At 42.5% G+C, this 19,833-nt stretch overlaps 2 protein-coding genes across 2 annotated transcripts; both read right to left on the bottom strand.

The window, feature by feature from the left end:
* Nucleotides 1-509: 509 nt before the first annotated feature.
* On the bottom strand, nucleotides 510-2,939 carry LOC110709559. The gene is made up of 2 exons (XM_021887778.1): nucleotides 1,186-2,939; nucleotides 510-1,101 (listed from the first exon to the last, which is right to left on the bottom strand). The coding sequence occupies exons 1-2, from the start codon at nucleotides 2,937-2,939 to the stop codon at nucleotides 510-512; spliced, it is 2,346 nt and encodes a 781-aa protein (XP_021743470.1).
* Nucleotides 2,940-14,628: 11,689 nt separating this feature from the next.
* LOC110709653 (protein TRANSPARENT TESTA 1-like) lies at nucleotides 14,629-19,741 on the bottom strand. The gene is made up of 2 exons (XM_021887869.1): nucleotides 18,579-19,741; nucleotides 14,629-17,786 (listed from the first exon to the last, which is right to left on the bottom strand). The coding sequence occupies exons 1-2, from the start codon at nucleotides 19,065-19,067 to the stop codon at nucleotides 17,388-17,390; spliced, it is 888 nt and encodes a 295-aa protein (XP_021743561.1). The 5' UTR covers nucleotides 19,068-19,741; the 3' UTR covers nucleotides 14,629-17,387.
* Nucleotides 19,742-19,833: the final 92 nt, after the last annotated feature.

The following is a 19,833-nucleotide window of genomic DNA, read 5'->3' as shown; positions in this document are numbered from 1 at the left end:
TTCAATTTTTTCATCATTTTTTTTTTTGAAGAGAAAGCGAAAATATTCACATTACTAACTAGAGAGGGAACACTAATATTCACATGACAAGAGGTTTGGATTTCAAGGAAGCTAAATTGGATTAAGGGTCTTGGATATTAGGGAAATGAAACAACCAAAACAAACGCAACCAAACAAACCAACATGTCAAGAAGGCATGCAAATGACTCCCCCCAAGTTATCATAAACATTGTCCTCAATGTTAAGCAATAAAAGCTCATAAAAAAAAGGAGAAAGAAGACTAACTCAAGGATCGGGTCTTCTTCGACGCTTGAACCTCCTTGGTACCTTTGTTCCTGTTGGCTGTTGTTGGAAGACATGCACTTTGTGCTGTTTTTTTTTCTTCTTTTGTTTTTTCTTTTTTTTTCTTTTCCTTTTTTTTTAAGTTAATCCACTACAAAAATATTCGGGTTGCCTCCCGGAAGCGCTTCTTTAACGTCACTAGCTTGACGACATTGCACTATCCAAAATTAGGGAGGGTCAAGGCACACCTTTTTGACCCATCTCATTGTTCCCACACACTTGCCATTTTCCTTAGGCAAAATAATCACATTGCTATCATCACTAGAAATGCAACCAAACATCTTGTCTATCAACTTGATCTTGTTTCTCTTTTTCTTCTTGGCCCTCTCTTGCTTTTTCACCTCCGGAGCATGAGTCGATTCATCTTGTGACTCCTCCATGTCTTCTTTCAAAATATTAACCAAAACATCAACCCGATGAACTTGTTTAACCATGGGGTCATTCAACGTTTCCGGAAATGAGAAAGAGATTCTTTCATGCCCAACATGTAAGGTAAGTCGCCCTTGTTTCATGTCAATATTAACACCCGCGGTTTTCAAAAAGGGCCTACCCAATATGATAGGAATTTTGAAATCCTCATCCATCTCCATGATTACAAAATCACAAGGCACAAGAACCTTCCCCACTTGAATTGGGATGTCCTTCAAGACTCCCAATGGGACTTTAACCGAGCGGTCGGCTAGTTGGATTGACATTTTGGTGGGGCTAATCTCCCCAAGATTTAATCTTTTTGCCATAGAGAGAGGCATAAGGCTAACACTAGCCCCAAGATCACACAAAGCATTTGTTGATTCAAGATCTCCAACCATAACCGGTATAGCAAAACTACCGGGGTCACCAAACTTCTCGGGAAGCTCATTTTGAGGAATAGCACTTATCTCCGTTGGAAGAGAGATAGAATCACTCTCCTCAAGCCTACTCTTGTTAGAAAGAATATTTTTCAAAAACTTTGCATATGTAGGCATTTGAGACAAAGCATGGAGAAGTGGAATGTTTGATTGAAGTCCTTCCATTTCATCAAGGAACTTAGAAAGTTTCTCATTTAGCATCTTCTCTATCATTCTATGAGGGAATGGAATATGAGGCTCATATGCTCTCAATGGAGCTTGACTCTTCACTTCTCCCTCATCTCTCTTTGAGGCACCCTCATCACTCATTTTTGACCTTCCTCTCGCCTCCTCACTCACTTCATTTTCAAACTCACTTTCATCTACCCAACTATCTCCCTCATCTCCCTTTTTGGCAACATTTTCTCTCATAATTGGAGTTTCATACCCCCCTTCCATAATCAAGGTGATTGATTTCGCTTGCTCTTTTGGATTCATTACCGTTGTGCTTGGAAATTGACCACCGGGGTTAGAGGTGCACCCAACTTGTTGTGCAATTTGAGATAATTGACTTTCAATCATCTTGTTGTGTGCTTGGAGTTGTTGAATTGAGCTACTAACTTCCCCATTGATCTTGATTTGTTGGGTCATGAAGGTTTCCAAAACGGATTCAATGTTGGATTTTGGAGGAGGAGGGGCTTGATTGTATTGGGGTCTTTGTTGGACATTGTCTCTTTGATTGGGGTGGCGATAGGGAGCTTGTTGTTGTGTAGGGGGTTGATTGTAAGGAGGAGCTTGGTTGTAATTGTTTTGAGGAGGGGGAGCTTGATTGGGTTGTTTCCACCCAAAATTTGGATGTTGTTTCCAACCTTGGTTAAAAGTTTGGGAGTAAGGATCATTCCTACCAAGTGAAGCCACATGCTCCGTTGTAGTGTTGCAATAGGATGCCAAGTGGTCATTTCCTCCACAAGTCTCACAAGACATGACTTGTGGGGAGAAGCTACCGGGGACATTGTTCACTTGATCTAGCTTTCGAGCTAACATATCAACCTTGGAAGCAATAAGATCTATTGCTTCAAGATCATGCTTACCGCCCTTCTTGGGTTGACCTTGCCTTTTATCACCTCCATAAGCATAATGCTTAGCCACTTCCTCAATCATTTTGTAGGCCTCGTCAACCGATAGCTTTTTAAGGCTACCTCCGGCTCCCGAATCAAGGTTGGCCCTTGAGGTAGGAGTAAGACCATCATAAAAGCTTTGCACAATGATCCATGATGTAAAACCATGGTGGGGGCATTTCCTTGTGTAATCTTTGAAACGCTCCCAAGCTTCACTCAATGTTTCATCAATGTCTTGATTGAAATTGGTGATCTTTCTTCTTAGTTCGGCGGTCTTTTCCGGAGGACAATACTTTCCAAGAAAGGCTCTAGTGACTTCGTCCCATGTACTCAATGATCCCTCTTCAACCGTTCTCAACCAATGTTTTGCTTTATCACGGAGGGAGAATTGAAACATGTGCATACGGATGAACTCTTCCGAAATGTTGTTTTGCTTGATAGTTGTACACAACTCAAGAAAGTTGTCCAAATGAGCAAAAGGACACTCATGAGGACTACCTCCGAATTGATCGCTTTGAATCATACGGATGAGTTGAGGTGAAAGTTCAAAGTTGTTTGCATTTGTGGTGGGAAGACGTATGCCACTCCGAAGTTGGAATGCGTTGGGGTGGTCATAGTCTCTTAACAATGGTTGAGGAGGATTCTCTCCCATGTTATCTTATTCGTTAGTTCCAAAAACCTCTTCCGGATCGGAATCCGAATATACAATGGAAAACTCGGGTGTGCCTTGCAAGAGTCTCCTCACGTTTCTCAAAGTCCTATTTAGCTCTGGATCAACGGGAATAAGCGGTGATTGCTTACTCTTTCGTGTCATGCAAAGTCAAACAAAGCTAAGAAAAACGTTAGCAATGACTATCGCAATTTAAACACACATAAACAAAAATTAAGGAAAGAAAACTACTATACATATACACACATCTAGTCTCATTCAACAATAATACATTCAATGTGACTTTGCCTCCCCGGCAACGGCGCCAAAACTTGGTAGGCCGTCGTCGAGCCTACCAAAGATAATAATTCCTATCTTGGTCTCACTAACAATAGTAAGGGTAAGAAAGGGTCGAACCCAAGAGAGGCGTTGAATCAACCACCGAGTACTACCGTTTAAATAAGCTAAAAGAATTCTAAATTGGGTTGGTTTTTAGTAACTTCTTCTAACACAATTCAACTAAGCTAAGAGGAGGTTAACAATATTAAGAGGAATCTAGGGCTTGGGTTATACCACTCAACTTCATCACAAATCACAATTAGCATGCAACAATCAAGGTAAATTAATGGGATAAATTAGGGGAAGTCATCTAAAGCACCCAACTACTCTCTCAAGCTAGAGGGATTACTTGAATCATGAATACGACCTACTCTCGTGGTTACATAGCATAAAACAAGTGTTAAAGCATAATCACGATGACATAAACATTCCCTTGACCGGTAATCCCTATTCTCATGGCATTTCGGGTCAATCAAGCATAAGGGAGCTAACTCAAGTTCATCTCTCGATCCTTCGTTGAGAAAGCTTGGATAAATAGTTCTAGCAATGGCCATATACAAGAACTAAGCAATTAAACCACTTAAGCTCAACTAATTAACATCCCACAACAACCAAATTAGCACATGCAACAAGTAATTAGTGACTACATTGAGGGTTTTGCCCAAACCCTAGAATTTAGACTACTCACAATCCATGGGGGTTAAAGCAATTAAAGATTTCAAGCAATTCATGAACAAATTCAAACTAAGGATTAAGCTAATTAACAATCCAAAACATGCAAGAACTAGCAAATAATTAACAACAAAGTAAAGAGAAGTAGAAAAGATGAGTAAGAAATGGTTACTATGAAGCTTCAAGGTGAGCAACAATGGTGGATTTTGTCTTCTACAATGATTGAATTTGAATAATTCCAAGCTAATAATTGAGAACTAACTAATGATTTGAGAATTTAATGTTCTAAGACTACAAACTAAGAGAAAAGCTCTGAAAAACTGCCTCCCCCCGTACAAATGAGCTCTAAAGGGGTATTTATATGACCCCCAAATAAAAAGGACGGAGAAAACAAGGAAGGAGTTCGACTGCAGGTCTGCACGGACGTGCCAGATTTGGCACGGACGTGCAAGGCTAAGCACGGCCGTGCCAAGTTTGGCACGGACGTGCAGAGGGGGCAGAATTGAGGCAGAACGTACTGCTAAGAATCGAGCAGTTCCGCACGGACGTGCAGATATTGGCACGGACGTGCAGCTACATCTGCACGGACGTGCTTAATTTGGCACGTCCATGCAGGCCTTGGCAGAATGTTCTGAGTTTTTGGAGCACTTCTGCACGGACGTGCAAAGTCTGGCACGGTCGTGCACCCTCTTCTGCACGGACGTGCCAGATTAAGCACGGCCGTGCAGGCCTTGGCAGCTTGCTGAAGCTTTCTGGAACCTCCTGCACGGACGTGCAAGGTCTGGCACAGCCGTGCAGGGTCTTCTAAACCCCTTTTTTCATCTTTTCTTCTATAATGCTCCTTTCCTTGGCTTCTTTCATCCATCTTCTTGCTTCTAACCTCGGCTTTGTATCCATGGGCTCCATTTGGTCGTTCTTTTGAACCTAGAATCTCAACAAAAACACCAACAACCCGTGAAGCATAGGATACACAAGAATTGCATAATAATAGAGTAAAAATGAACCAAAACGCAATTTATATCAAGTAAACTAGGTTCAAAACACCCTAAAATCGTATCAAATAGCAAGTTATCACTCACCAGGTGAACAACGCTGACATTCACTCTCCCCAGTCGCCGGTGCCGAACATGACGTTCACAGCTGCCGACTGCCGGGGGATAACGTTCCCTCACGAGGATCCGTTGGTGATCATCGCCACGGTGGCCAACCACGACGTCAGTAAGGTCCTTGTTGACGGTGGCAGCGGAGCAAACATTCTGTTCCGAAAGGCCTACAATCAAATTAAGCTGAAGCCCAAGCACCTTACGTCGGTACCCTACCCGGTATCCGGGTTCAACGGGGCTTCAACTTATCCAGATGGGAAGGTGACACTTCCTGTCACCATCGGCTGCAATGAGGCAGCCAGGAACGTCATGATTGAATTTTTGGTCATTGACGCTCCTTCAGTGTATAACGTGATTTTGGGGAGACCCATAATTCATGAGATCCAAGGGGTCGTCTCAACTTATCATCAGCTGATGATTTACGTCTCAGACGCCGGCTTCCCCGAAAGGATACAGGGCAACCAAAAGGACGCCCGAAGGTGCAACTACCTCAAGCCATCCAGTAGTCGCCCAGATGACGACAAGGATGAGGAGGAGAAAGAAAAAGAAAGAGAGCCAAGCACAAAAAAGCCGAAATGCCTAAGTGCTTCGGCCCAAGGATCTGTACCCAGAGGTAAAGGGCCCGAAAGGGAAAAGGCTAGCTCTTCAGCTGAGCCGCAAGACTCAGAGAGCCAGCCGAAGAACAAAAAGACTGGGACACCTGCTGACATAGGCAGCAGGCCAGATTATGAAGAGTCCAGTCCATCAGCAATGGACATGGACCAACAGACTGAAACAGTTGAGTTGGCCGAAGGAGACGTTGAGAAATGTGTAACAATCGGGATGGACCTTGATCCGAACACCCGTTGTGAACTTATTCAGCTCCTTCGGGACAACAGAGATGTGTTTGCTTTCTCGGCAGCTGATATGCCCGGGATAAGTTCAGACCTCATCTCCCATAAGCTTAATGTTGACCCAACGTGTCGACCAGTTAAGCAAAAGAAGCGGAATTACTCCGCTAATAAGAACCGAGACATTGCAGCCGAGGTCAAAAAATTGCTGGCGGCAGGATTCATCGAACCTTGCCAATATCCAGAATGGCTGGCAAATGTGGTGATGGTTCAGAAGCCCAATGGTACCTGGAGGATGTGCGTTGACTTCACGGACCTAAATAAGGCTTGTCCGAAGGATTTCTATCCCTTGCCGAGGATCGATCAGCTAGTCGATTCGACAAGTGGCCATGCCTTGCTTAGTTTCATGGACGCATTCTCGGGGTATCATCAGATCTTCATGCACCCCGACGATCGAGCAAAGACAGCATTCGTCACGAACGCTGGGGTGTACAATTACAAAATGATGCCCTTCGGATTGAAAAATGCGGGGGCAACCTATCAAAGGCTGGTGGATCAAGTTTTTGCCGATCAAAAGGGCCGAAACATGGAAGTCTATGTCGACGATTCGATCGTCAAAAGCAAAAAACCAGAGGACCACGTAAAGGACCTGGCTGAAACTTTCGCCACCTTGAGAAAGCATCAAATGAAGCTGAATCCGAAGAAGTGTGTCTTCGGTGTGAAGTCAGGGAAATTCCTTGGGTTCATGGTCAGCAAAAGGGGGATTGATGCCAATCCCTCCAAAGTCAAAGCGGCGCTCGACCTTCCTGATCCGAAAACGAAGCGGGATGTTCAGCGGCTCACCGGAAGAATGGCAGCCCTCTCGAGGTTCATTTCCAGAGCTTCGGATAAGGGGTTACCTTTCTTCAAAGCCCTGAAACTCCCGAAAACAAAAGAGCTCGTTTGGGAGGAAGAGCAAAAAGACGCCTTCAAACAGCTTCGGGAGCATCTGGCTCAAATCCCAACGCTGGCTAGCCCAGCTGAAGGAGAAACTTTGTACCTGTATGTGGCCGTTAGCCCAGCCACCATCAGCGCAGTATTGCTGAAGGAAGAAAGTAACAGTCAGCAACCGATCTATTTTGTCAGTCATACACTGACGGATGCCGAGACTCGCTATCCTCTACTCGAGAAAGTCGCTTTCGCGGTAGTAGTAGCTGCTCGGAAGCTGAGGCCCTATTTTGATTGCCATCAGATAGTGGTCTTAACTGATCAGCCGTTGGAAAAAGTTCTCGGCAAGGTTGAAAAATCTGGTAGGCTAGCCAAGTGGGCTTTTGAGCTCACCGAATTCAGCATCAGCTACCGTCCGAGGGCTGCCATTAAGGCTCAAGCTCTAGCGGATTTCTTGGCCGAATGCTCATACCAAGAAGCGCTAGACAGTGAAAAGAAAGTCTGGACCGTGTTTACGGATGGATCTTCCACCGAAAACGGTTCGGGGGCAGAAGTAGTGATAACTTCTCCCGAAGGCAAATCCTTTGAGTATGCACTAAAATTTTCTTTTAAGGCCTCGAACAATGAAGCCGAATATGAGGCAGCAATCGCCGGCCTAGAATTGTGCATCTCCCTGGAAGCCGATCACGTCTGCCTAAAAACAGACTCTCAGCTAGTTGCATATCAGATCAGCGGCAGCTACGAGGCCAAAGAGCCCTCCATGATAGCTTATCTTGCCAAGATCAAGTCAGTCATTGCAGAGCTGAAAACTTTTGAGGTTCAGCTGATCCCAAGGGGTCAGAATACTCAAGCCGATGCACTTTCCAAACTTGTCAGTTCATCACTTACCGAGCTGAACAGATCTGTATATGTAGAAGTGCGTCGAGAGAGAAGTGTCGACGAAGCACCTGAAGTGTGCTGCGCTGACCCAGAGCCTAGTTGGATGGACCCCATCCTAGCTTTCAAGCTTCGGGGAGAAACTCCCGAAGATAAAGCTTTGGCCTCCAAGATAAAGAGAACCAGCTCTAGGTTCATTGTCTTCAGGGGGGAACTTCTGAAAAAGTCCTTCTCAGCCCCATTGCTGAAATGCGTGGGACCAACAGATGCAGATTATATCCTACGGGAGATTCACCTCGGCATATGTGGGAACCACATTGGGGGAAGGACCTTAGCCCACAAGGCATTGAGGGCTGGATATTACTGGCCCACCATGATCGCAGATGCTAAGGAGCTGGTTCGGAAATGCGAAAAATGTCAAAAATACGCTCCAGTTATCCATCAGCCAGCAAGGGATCTTCAGCCGATCCTTAATCCACTCCCGTTTGCCCAATGGGGACTGGATATACTGGGACCATTTCCAGAGGCTGTGTACCAGAAAAAATGGCTGATAGTTGGTGTCGACTACTTCAGTAAATGGATCGAGGCCGAAGCAGCCTCGAACATTACAGAGCAAACTGTCAGGAAATTTATCTGGCAGAATATCATCACTCGATTTGGCATCCCGAGAGTATTTGTCTTCGATCATGGGAGGCAATTTGATAACTTACCGTTGAAGCGGTATACAGATCAGTTCGACATCAAACTGGCATATTCAGCGGTATGTCACCCGCAAAGTAACGGACAAGCCGAAGCTGCAAATAAACAGATCCTAAATGCCCTCAAGAAGAGGGTGGAAGATCAAAAGTCCAAATGGCTGGAGGAGCTCCCAGGAACCCTTTGGTCCCTTTGGACAACTGAAAAAGAGGCAACGGGCTATTCACCTTTTGAACTGGTGTATGGTGCCGAAGCCGTCCTTCCAGTGGAAATTGGCTCTGAGAGCCTACGAGTGCACCACTTCTCGGCTGAGAATGAGCGACTCATGAGGGAATCTCTCGATTTCCTCGACGAAGTAAGAGACTCAGCCCGAGACAGAATGACCGCTTATAAGCAGAGAATCAGCAAATTTTATAACCGAAGGGTCCATGCAAGGCCTCTCAAAATTGGAGACCTTGTCCTTCGGAATGCTGTTGCAGTTCAGAAAGGCCGAATCCATGGGAAACTCTCAGCTGCATGGGAAGGACCTTATGAAATCTATGATGAGCTTCAGCCAGGGACATACCGACTTCGGCAGTTGGATGGAACTGAGTTGAAAAATCACTGGAACGCTAATGTACTGAAAAAATATCATGTGTAAACCCTTCGGGGCAGAACAATCTTTGTAAGTACATTTTGAACTAATGAAAGGCCTTGGAGTCGCCATTTATATAAATGTTTACAACTTTTTATCCTTTCAAAGTTTTCTTCGTTCTATCTACTCTTTAAGGGTTTTTTATTCAGCCTCGTCTGAAACCTTTGCCTTCGGGTAACTGGGTTTCAGATTGCTGACAAAACTCGTCTTTTTAAAGAACACTGGTCTTTCAGCTGAAGTCAAACTTCAGTAAGACTTGTTCTCCAAAGACATGAGTCCATGGACAATTCTGGGATATTGCCTTAACTGAGCCTTGTATCCCAGAGAGCCATTATCCGAAACATTGCCTTAAGTTGGCCCTGTGTTTCGGGTATCCATTTTTCAAAGATAGACAGAAATCAAGGATAACAGCAACAGTTGAAAATTGTTTATTCAGCCTCGTCTGAAACCTTCGCCTTCGGGTAACTGGGTTTCAGATTGCTGACAAAACTCGTCTTTTTAAAGAACACTGGTCTTTCAGCTGAAGTCCAACTTCAGTAAGACTTGTTCTCCAAAGACATGAGTCCATGGACAATTCTGGGATATTGCCTTAACTGAGCCTTGTATCCCAGAAAGCCTTTATCCGAAACATTGCCTTCAGTTGGCCTTGTGTTTCGGATATCCGTCTTTTTAAAGAACACTGGTCTTTTAGCTGAAGTCCAACTTCAGTAAGACTTGTTCTCCAAAGACATGAGTCAATGGACAATTCTGGGATAATGCCTTAACTGAGCCTTGTATCCCAGAAAGCTATTATCCGAAACATTGCCTTCAGTTGGCCCTGTGTTTCGGATATCCATTTTTTAAAGAACTCTAGTCTTTCAGCTGAAGTCAAGCTTCAGTAAGATTTGTTCTCCAAAGGCGTTATCCGAAGCATTGCCTTCAGTTGGCCCTGTGTTTCGAATACCCATTTTGAAGAAATATAGAAATTGTTTATTCAGCTGAAGCCATACTTCAATTTCTGGGGGGGCAAGAAGCACTACCAGTGCAAGTTTGTGTTCAGCAGAATTGAAGAAACAGTAAAGCATTCAAAAACAAAGCAGCTGAAGAAAAGAACATCAAATTAATAATTTATGCTCAGAAATTGAGCTACAAGTTCAAATAAACTGTATCGGCAGCCGCCCACAAGCGGAAAATAACAGCTGCCGAAATACTTACAGAAGCAAAAAATTAAACTGTTGTACGACAAGGCAAGCTGAAGCAAAAAACAAGGCAAAAAATTCAGAAAGCGGTAAGTCTAAAGTTGAGCGCATGATGAACCGCAAGATTCTGAAGACGACTGCCCGAGTTCCTACGCTTCAGCCCGAGGATCAGACTGGTCATCATTGTTGAGCCCCGTGATGGTGTCAGCCCCAGCAGCAGAAGAGGCAGGCTTTGCACTCTGCCGAGCCTCCCTTTCCCTCTGTTCAGCCTCCAACTCCATTCTCTCAGCTTCTTCTTCGGCTTCCTCAGCCTTAATAATTTCAGCTTCGACTGGAGTTGCATACTTCATATGAGGGTCTTCGGGATTCTGGACCCATTCAGCACATTTGGACCAGTCCAGCTTCGGCTCAGCATGAAGGCAGACTCTTCGGCACACTCTGAACCCGTTTCTGAAACCCATTTCATATTCTTCCTGGGTATAGACACGGACTTTGAGTAGAGCCTCAGCATCAGCCAACTTCTTCTGGGTCTCCTCCAAGTCTTCCTTGGATTTCTTCAGCTCATCGGCGAGCTTGGAGGAGGAACCTTTCAGCTCATTCAGCTCCTGCTGAACTTGGGAAGCCTCTGTCTGAGCATGGGCCGCTTCTTCCTTTTTGGCCATCAGCTGATCCTCAGCCTCTTGGAGCTTAGCTCTCTGAGCTTCAGCAGCAGCAGCAGCCTCTGAGAGTTGGACATCCCTGGCTTGGAGCAGCTCTTCAGCAGCCATTCTGCTGGCTTCAAGAGCTTCTAGCCGTTGCTTCACTTCAGCTTGTGCAGCAGCTCCTTCCTGGATTCGGCTCTCAATGGCAGCCTTGAATTTGGAGACGTCCACTCCCATGTGCTCTTGGAGGAATTTTTCCCCTTCCATCAGTGGAGGAAAAACTTCCTTCTCCATAGCGTCGCAGAAGGTTCTGAAGGCTTCAGCAGCCTTTTTCTCGTACTCCTTACCCTTCTGCTGCTTCTCTTCAGCTGCTGCTTGCTTCAGCTTAGCAAGCTTTAACTCCTCTTCGGCTACCTTCTTGTCGTGCTCGGCAGCGTCTACCCTATCTTGTAGGGTATCTATCAGCTCTACAGTGAGAGTCTGATTGTGCACGAACTGAAAACAGGGGCACAAGTTAAAAAAAATAATAATAAAATAGAGCTGAATTTTAGAGGAAACAAATGCAAGGAAAATCACCTGCATCATCAGCAGTTGGTTAGACCTGGCTGGGTCAGGAACTGATCTGCTGGATTCGCCCATCCCAGCAGTGGCCTTCAGCGACCAGATTCTTGCCCTATCTACTTCGGACATGCCAGCAAAATCGCCGAAGTAGGCTGCAACACCTTCTCGGTTCTGACCCCATATGAGGTCCCAAATGCGATCTGGGATTGGAATTCGGGGGGCCGAGAAACCCATATCTCCAGATTGCAGAGTCTGGAAGGAAGGAAAGGATGATGACGGAGCTTCTTTAGCTTTGGATGGTTCAGCATCATCCTTCTCAGAAGAGTCAATTATTATGACCTCTTCTTCTTCAGGGGTGAGGACGAAAGCCTCAACCTCTCTTGCAAAGTCTGCTGTGAAACCCTCAGCACTGGGCATCACGGCATCGTTATTCTTGTGCTCAGCAGCACTCTCCTGAACTTCTTCTTGGACCCCTCCCTTAGATTCGGGAGTTTTCTGATCCACCTCCATCTCAGGAGGTGGCGGAGGGGTCTTTTGAGGTGATTGAGGTTGTGGACGGGGAACCCTCGGCGATCCATTGCCTTCCTCGGGTTCCCTTATTTCAACGCCAATGGTCATCGGCCTCCGCTGAAAGTCGTGCGGCCCGATGATGGCCATTCTTCGGTGCCTTTTCTGAAGCGGCTGCTCGTCCATGTCTGAGTCTGAAGACTCTTCTTATATTTGGTCTTCGAGACGAACAGGGGCTTTCCCTTCTCTGTGTCTGTTACTCTCTTCAGACTGTAACAGACAGGGGGGAGGAAGAATGTGAGTACAAAAAAAAAAAAAAAAACACAGACAAAGTTAAGTCTGAAAGCTCACCGAGGTCTTTAGCAAAGCCTCGTCTTCTTCAGCTGCCCTAGCTGCAGCTTCTTCTTCAGCAGCTCTGGAGGACCCTTCTCCTCCTTTGCAAGCTTCGATAACCCGTGCAACCTCTTCGGCCGTACGGGCAGCTTCAGCTTCTTCGTCCAGCAGCTGAAACCAGGGGTCTCTCTTCTTCCACCAAGGCTTCTGCCTCTGATACAGAGCAACAGCCTCAATTTGGAAGTGGGAAGAGTCTAGATGAACTTCCCTATGCCTCGGTTCAGTGATAGACGGGGCCCGATCAGTTACAACTCGTTCTCGGTTGACGCCAAGACGAGCGTAGTTAATGCCAACGTTGGTCTCGTCCCGCTCTGAAAAAGAAAAGGGGAAAGGTCAGTTCAGTTAGGTTGGCACAGCATAAAAAAGCGAAGTGAGAGGAGAAAAAGAGATAATTAAAAAGCCTTGGCCCCAGCCGAAGAAGCTTACCATCCTTAAACTTTCGGCTGAGGCCAACAGCTGCTAGCATGTTCTCTTGTAAAACATAATGCGTATCGGGGAGCCAAGTCTCCGGGATATGCTGCATTCGGCCGCTGCCCCCCCGGTTTGGCAGCTTGCCGAAGATGTTCTGCTGATTAAGGTTCGGATCTGGCCCGTTATCTGTGGGGAAACCTAGACTTCCCATGTCGGGATCAGGCTCAGCAAGGTACCGGGGAGCGCTGAAGACGCAAGGGTGGCCCGGGTCCGTGGGTGCCCTAACCCAAATCCATTGACCTCTCCAGTCCTTGTCTGAAGAGTCGTTCGGCCACATGGTTAGGTACTGGGGCCGAGACTCAATTCGGTACCACCCAGAACCATGACTTCCGTGCCCACTTTGAATATTTGGCACTAGCCGATGAAGCTTTTTGAAGCAGTGCAGGTTCGGCACATACTTGAAGAACTTGCAGACCCATAAGTATGTCATCACCCTTCGGATGCTAGTGGGAGTCAGCTGACATAGGGAGATATTGTAATGGATCAGCAAGTCTCGGACGAATACGTCCAAAGGGAACCTCAGCCCATACTGAAGTTGCCTTGTGTACACCCCCACATACCCCGGGGGTGGACGATGGATTCTATCGGATGCCACGGGCATTCGGCACCAATACCCATCAGCTTCAAGGATGCCGTAATGCAATTCAATTTGTTCGGCAAACCGATACTGATCGGCATTATCCACCCACCATGAGTAGGGGCGGTTCTTTATCATGGCCGAAGCTACTTCGGCATTCTCCCACTCTGAAAACCCGGGGAGGATATCCCAAAGGACAGCGGGAACTTCATCGTCCCGTCCAGAAGCGCTCAGCCCCTCCGTTCTCTGAGGAGGAGCCGAGGAAATTGGAGTCGCCCTAATCCCTTCAGCAGGGTCAGACTCTGGCCTTTGTCCATTCCAGGTCCCAATCCTGTTCCTAGGATCGGGAATTGGCCTTGCTCTTCTTGGAGCACGGGCTCTACCTCTAACTCCTCTTGCCATTGTTTATTTCGAAGAAAAAAGTCGAAAAAAAAGGGAAGGAGTTCGAATTCGAAGAAAAATAAACTGAAATCAAAGGAATTTACCTTAATCTGAAGCGAAAGTTGCCGATTTACGAGTTCGTAGTGGCAAGTCTCAGTTTCTAGGCTTAATGCTCGGGGAATTTGCGAAGTTTTGATGCGGGTTCTTGGGTTCTCTCGAGAATTCTGGGTTTGTGTTGGTGAATAAGTGAGGAGAGATGACGCGCCTCTGATTATATCTCCAGAAATGGGAATACGGGGAGTCTGCGTTTCAATTTCTCTTAAATACCCCACTAAGTAACCGTTAAACACACGACCTTGCGATTAAACTGCCCATTATCCGTCCAACTTCCACAATCATCCGCCTTAACCGTTGTTATCTCATAAATTACGGTTTAAATTCAAATTTTTGGATTAATTAAATCATTCACTTCCCTCCTTTTCTGAATTAAATCAAACCCGACCCGTCATCCTTCCAAATCGGGTCTGGGGGGCAAGTTGTTTGGGTCCAATTTAGTCCGATTGGGCCTAGGCATTAAATGATCCAATTAAAAGCCCAAGGTCAAGGTTCATCTCTCCAATTGTGCTAAAGTCAAAGATCAGCCCTCAAGGCAAGCCAATTGGGCTAAGGCCCAACTTCTCCATGTATGAAGAGGTATAAAAGCCATCAATATTACATTTTTACAGACATTCTCATTCATGCTCATTAACTCAAGCAAAGCCTCAAGCAACAAATTCTCTTGCATAGTGTTCTCTTTCTACACATTGTACTGACTTTAGCATCGGAGGGGCCTTCCTCGGCAACACCCCCGAGGCTAGTTTACGTGTGTTTACTGTGCAGGAAACCTTCGGCCCAACATTACTTGGACCGAATCTAGTCTTCTCCGTTTCAGCGGACCTTCGGCAAGGTCCCATTGTTTTCACCCGAAACAGCTTTGTTACTTGATCATATTTATTCTTTGCCTTTAAAACAGATTCAAATTTCGCAACCGATGTCTCCTTAGACATGGTCGTCGATTGGGTACCTAGCATGAAAGGTATACAATTGAAATATATACCAACCTTTATCCTAACCACAGACAAAGATGACATTATGTTAAATTTCCTAAAATTCACAACTGAAAGAGCTGCTAAGTCTTCAGCACCAATTATTTTTAACTCTTTTGATGCATTGGAGCATGATGTTCTTGAGGACATATTGAAAATTGTAGTTGGTCCGATATACAACATCGGACCAATGCAATTGCAGCTAAATAATGTGTCTGATGATGCCGCGGTCAAGTCCTTGGGGTCTAACCTATGGAAGGAGGATTCGACTTGCTTTGAGTGGCTTGACTCAAAGAAGCCGAAATCCGTTGTTTATGTAAGTTTCGGGAGCATCACAACTATGACAAATGAAAATCTTATTGAATTTGCGTGGGGTCTTGCTAATAGTAAGCACCCCTTTTGTGGATTCTTAGACCTGATATTGTAACTGGAGATTCCGCTGTTATACCACCTGAATTCCTAGCTGAAACAAAAGATCGAGGTCTAGTGACTAGTTGGTGTGATCAAGAAAAAATCTTATACCATCCATCAATTGGCTCATTTTTGACACATTGTGGGTGGAACTCGACACTAGATACTATATGTAGCGGGGTGCCACTTATGTGTTGGCCTTTCTTCGCAGAACAACAAACCAATTGTTGGTTTAGTTTCGAAAAGTGGGGCATAGGCATGGAGATCGACAACGATGTAAGGAGAAGTGAGGTTGAGAGACAAGTGAGAGAGCTTATGGAAGACAAAAGGGGGGAAGAAATGGCAAGTAAAGCATTGGAGTGGAAAAAATTAGCTGAAGAAGCATTAGCAACTCCAAGTGGTTCATCCTACTTAGACTTTGAAAAATTAGTCAACCAAGAGGTTCTTTCTCTCAAAAAAGTCAAGTAGCAATCATAAAATTGAGCAAGCAAGCTCATATGCCTAGTTAATTATTGGATGAATTTAATGAATAAATTATGTTTCTGTTTTTCTTTGATACAACTATTTCTTTGGAGGCAAACTTGTGCTAATTTGTTTTATTGCCAAAAAAAAAAAAAAAAAAAAAAAAGTGTTAAGTGAGATTGAATTGGTTCACCAAGTTTCTTTTTTCTATTATATTCCCAAATAATTTAAAGTTGGTGATGTTGGAGTTGTAATGTTTGATCTGAAATTAATTTAAGCTATTATGTGGTCCTACATTATATTATGAACTTATACACTTCCTTCTGTTTAAGTATTGTTTCAATATACTACGTAGAGTAATAAATTGGTAAGTTTGCAACTTAATTTTATTTACCCTTTCCCATTTTTGTGCATCTTTTGCAAACAAAGCCCAGGGCAATCCCACCCTATGAAACTGTGGTCCATTGCATGCACTCTGTGCTCCTAATGGACGAACTCTCTACTCTTACGCTATGGACGCCCAAAAGAAGATTTGAGTTCAAATCCGAACACCAATACAAATCAGGTGGTCTTCAAATAGCCCCATATACTCAAAACTAATAAAAGTAATCCGTATCATATCTTAACACTTACAACACCTTTTGTTTGTTTGTTTTTTTTTTTTTTTTTTTTTTTTTTTTTTTTTTTTTTTTTTTACAAGACAAGCACTTTAACACTTTGACTTTTACATTATTTACATAATCTAATTTAACTATATATGATGATTAATATTCAAGAAATAATTTATATATATTTATGTAAAATCTTATTACAATTGACTTAAAGTATATACTTGTAATTTTTTATTTTTTCCAAATTAAAGTGGCTCAATGTATCAAATTAAAACATCAAATTTGCTATAATTTTGACTTATTGAAACAAAGATATCAATAGTTGAACTTAAGGGTGAGCAGAAATTCTAAGTACTCGGAATTGGAATCGGAACCGGTTAGGAACCGGCGGGTCCGGAGTCGGAATTGGACCCGGTAGTTCCAATTCCGGGTAATAAATTAAGGACCCGGTTGCAACCGATTCTAATTCCAATTCTCAATCTTTTAGGAACCAGAACCGGTTGGGTACCCGGTTACCCAACATATATTCAACTAAATATATATTTTAAAAAAAAACAAAAATATGTTGAATGTATCTAGTTAGTAAAATAATATTAATGTCTATCATAAATTAGCTTAATTCATATGAAAATATAAGTATTAAATGCTAAAAATGAAAATAAACCAAGAAATATTATGATTTGTATTATATTTTAGCAAGTATGTATATAAGTGGGTACCCAGAACCGGAATTAGTACCCGGTGGAACCAATTTCAACTCCTAAATTTTAGGACCCGATTATACCGGTTCTGAGTTTTAGGACCCAGTCCCAACCAATTTCGAGTCCGGATCCTAAAATTTTGATCGGGTACCCGATTTACACACCCCTAGTTGAACTTAAACACTGACAAATGTGAATTTAAAAGTATTAATAATTATAGCACAAAGAAAAGAAAAAAAAATAGAAGTCATGAAAGGAATTGTGTTTAAAAATTAAGGATGAACGTATTGAAATATTGAAGTTAATACTTCGCCAATCATTATATCGATTAGTAGTACAACAGCAAACATGTCACATGAAGATCCATTAGACCAACACTATCACTGTAAAATCAACTATAGTAGCTGAACGGTATCAAAGGAAGGAGGGAAAGGAGCATGGCCAGACCCGAAAGCGCGAATGTGATCCTTAAGTGACCTCTTATGCTTAAAGTCAGAACCACAAAGACAAAGCCAACGCTTGCCACAATTCTTCTCGTGTGTGCGCCAGTCGCCTTTGACGGCCAACGACTTGCCGCACTTACGACAGCTGAAAGGCTTGTGGCCGTGCTTGCGCTTGTAGTGAGTTTGTAGTGTGCGGAAGTCCTTCAAAGGCTTAGATTTTGGGTGGTTGATGTTGTTTTTGCACCCTTCCTCGCAGCAATAGCATGGTACACTTAGTATGGCTCGTGGTTGGACTCCTTTTAATGAGTCTGGGCCTTTTCGGTACTGTGATCCGTGGCCCCACATGTGCATCTGAGGCCCAATAAATAAAATAAAAAGGTAAGTTGGGATACTAGAATTAAGCCCAACTTTGATTTTATGGTTTTGGGCTTTTTCCGCTAAGGAGAAGGGCCTACAACTAGTCTCTTTTTTTTTTTTTTTTTCGGTTGCAACAAAGTTTCATCAGTCAATAAATATACCGTACATAGCTTATTAAATAAAAATTAAAATCCCTGAAATTTTTTTAGAAAAAAAGAAAAAGATGGCCATTTCATCATATTAATGTGTAAATTAAACTAATGTTGCGTTATAAAATCAAAACAACAATAGATTAAATTTGTATAATATTAAATGTCGCTATACATTATGAATGCAATTCTAACAAAATTTAACTAACTTCTTAAAATGTGTAAAAATGGGTACTTCGTACAATGATAGCTAAACAACTGTCGAGAATCTATGTTTTATAATGTTAGGTCGATTTTATTTCAATAGCAATTTCTAGTAACACTGAAAAGAAGTGCACAACTAAAAAAATGAAAGGAGCTTTTTTATTTTAGTGAATCTCCAATGCAAATAATGATGAACATAGTAGTATATATAGACATATATATAGTACATATACATGAATATATGAAACCAATGTCTTAATTACAGTGATAAATCCTAATACTAGTGGTTAAATTCCAATATGTGTAATTAGAAAACAAGTCAACATTGCATGCTACAATTTTATAAAGCAAACCATGGAACAAGCTTTTTATATGCACAAAAATGCAATTAAGAATAGGGAAAATAAATAATACACGAAAAAGGTAATATTACCTGAAGATTATTGTAACGGTTAAAGGTCTTACTACAAAGGTGGCAAGAAAAATGGGTGAACCCTACTAGAATTTGAGCAGCACTTGGTATCCAATAATTATTAGACATTAGAAGGTGATTATTATTGTTATCACCAACATCATTTCCATTTCCCTTCCTTACCAAGTTATCATGATTAGGTAACCCAATGTGCAAGGCAACTGTAACGCCGTTGTTATTATCATCTTCTCCTTCTTTGTTGTTAAGCTTTTTCGCGTTGTTGAAATCCTTGACACTTGAGAAGCCCTCGGCCTTGTCCGGAAAAAGATTGAGAGGTTCAATTCTCTTATCATCATCTTTGTTACTAAAACTGCCTAATGAAGAAGTGCATGAGAATGTCGTAATTGCAATTGGTTTCATGAATCTATAAGGGAATTCTAGGCTATACTCTATATGTCTATAGCATGAAATTTTGAATTGATAGATTTGTATGTAGAACCCTACTACCATAATTTATATACTACCTTTGTACGTATAGCTAGAATTAGCAATTTTAGGGTAAATGGTCCAAAATCCCAACCTTATGTAATTCTAGATATGAAAAGGTTTTACCAAATAATCCATTATACTCATAATAGGTATACACTTTTTACCACCCCCCGTATATTCTTAAGGAGTAAACCTTGTGCTTTGATATTAAAATGTGAAGTAAATGGTTAAAAAAAATAAAAAATAAAAAATAAAAAAATAAAAAAGGATTTACAATAACTTTAACTAAATATTATTCCCGGTTCATTTTAACTGCCCCAAATTTATAATTGGCACATTTGTCAACACAAAACTTTAACTAATTATATCTCTTTCATTATCAATAAATATACAGGTATACTATAATATATAGCTGATATTCAAAAAAGTTTACATTGAAATAATCTAATAACATTACCTATATATACGGATTAACTATGTTTAATTTTATCTGTAAGCACCAACTAACATTGGTCAAAGTGATGTATGTGAATATAATAGGCATAATTTAAATTGAGGCACTTAAAAAATATAAGGGAGAGTTGTAAGAATCAGGTTGATTAGTAAGAATAAGGTAATATTTACTATACATGAGGAATTGAATTAATTAATTGCGTTGATTTAATTTGAATTATATAATATATGCATTATTTTAAATCCCCATAATCTACTAATTTTAGGGTATGATTCACTTTTACTAAAGAATAATCAATACTTTATACAACGTAAAATATATAGTTAATTGCAT

The sequence above is a fragment of the Chenopodium quinoa genome, unplaced genomic scaffold, assembly GCF_001683475.1.
Source record: "Chenopodium quinoa cultivar QQ74 unplaced genomic scaffold, ASM168347v1, whole genome shotgun sequence".
NCBI lineage: Eukaryota > Viridiplantae > Streptophyta > Magnoliopsida > Caryophyllales > Amaranthaceae > Chenopodium > Chenopodium quinoa.
Note: the sequence above shows the minus strand (reverse complement) of the source record. Positions and strands in the feature narration are given on the sequence as shown.

Coding starts and splice junctions, on each gene's coding strand:
- LOC110709559 (XM_021887778.1), bottom strand. CDS start 2,939: ATGGGAGAGAATCCTCCTCAACCATTGTTAAGAGACTATGACCACCCC. Junction 1,102..1,185: donor CAAAATGAGCTTCCCGAGAA/GTTTGGTGACCC, acceptor TCTTGGGGCTAG/TGTTAGCCTTATGCCTCTCT.
- LOC110709653 (XM_021887869.1), bottom strand. CDS start 19,067: ATGGTAGTAGGGTTCTACATACAAATCTATCAATTCAAAATTTCATGC. Junction 17,787..18,578: donor ACCGTTACAATAATCTTCAG/GTAATATTACCT, acceptor ATTGGGCCTCAG/ATGCACATGTGGGGCCACGG.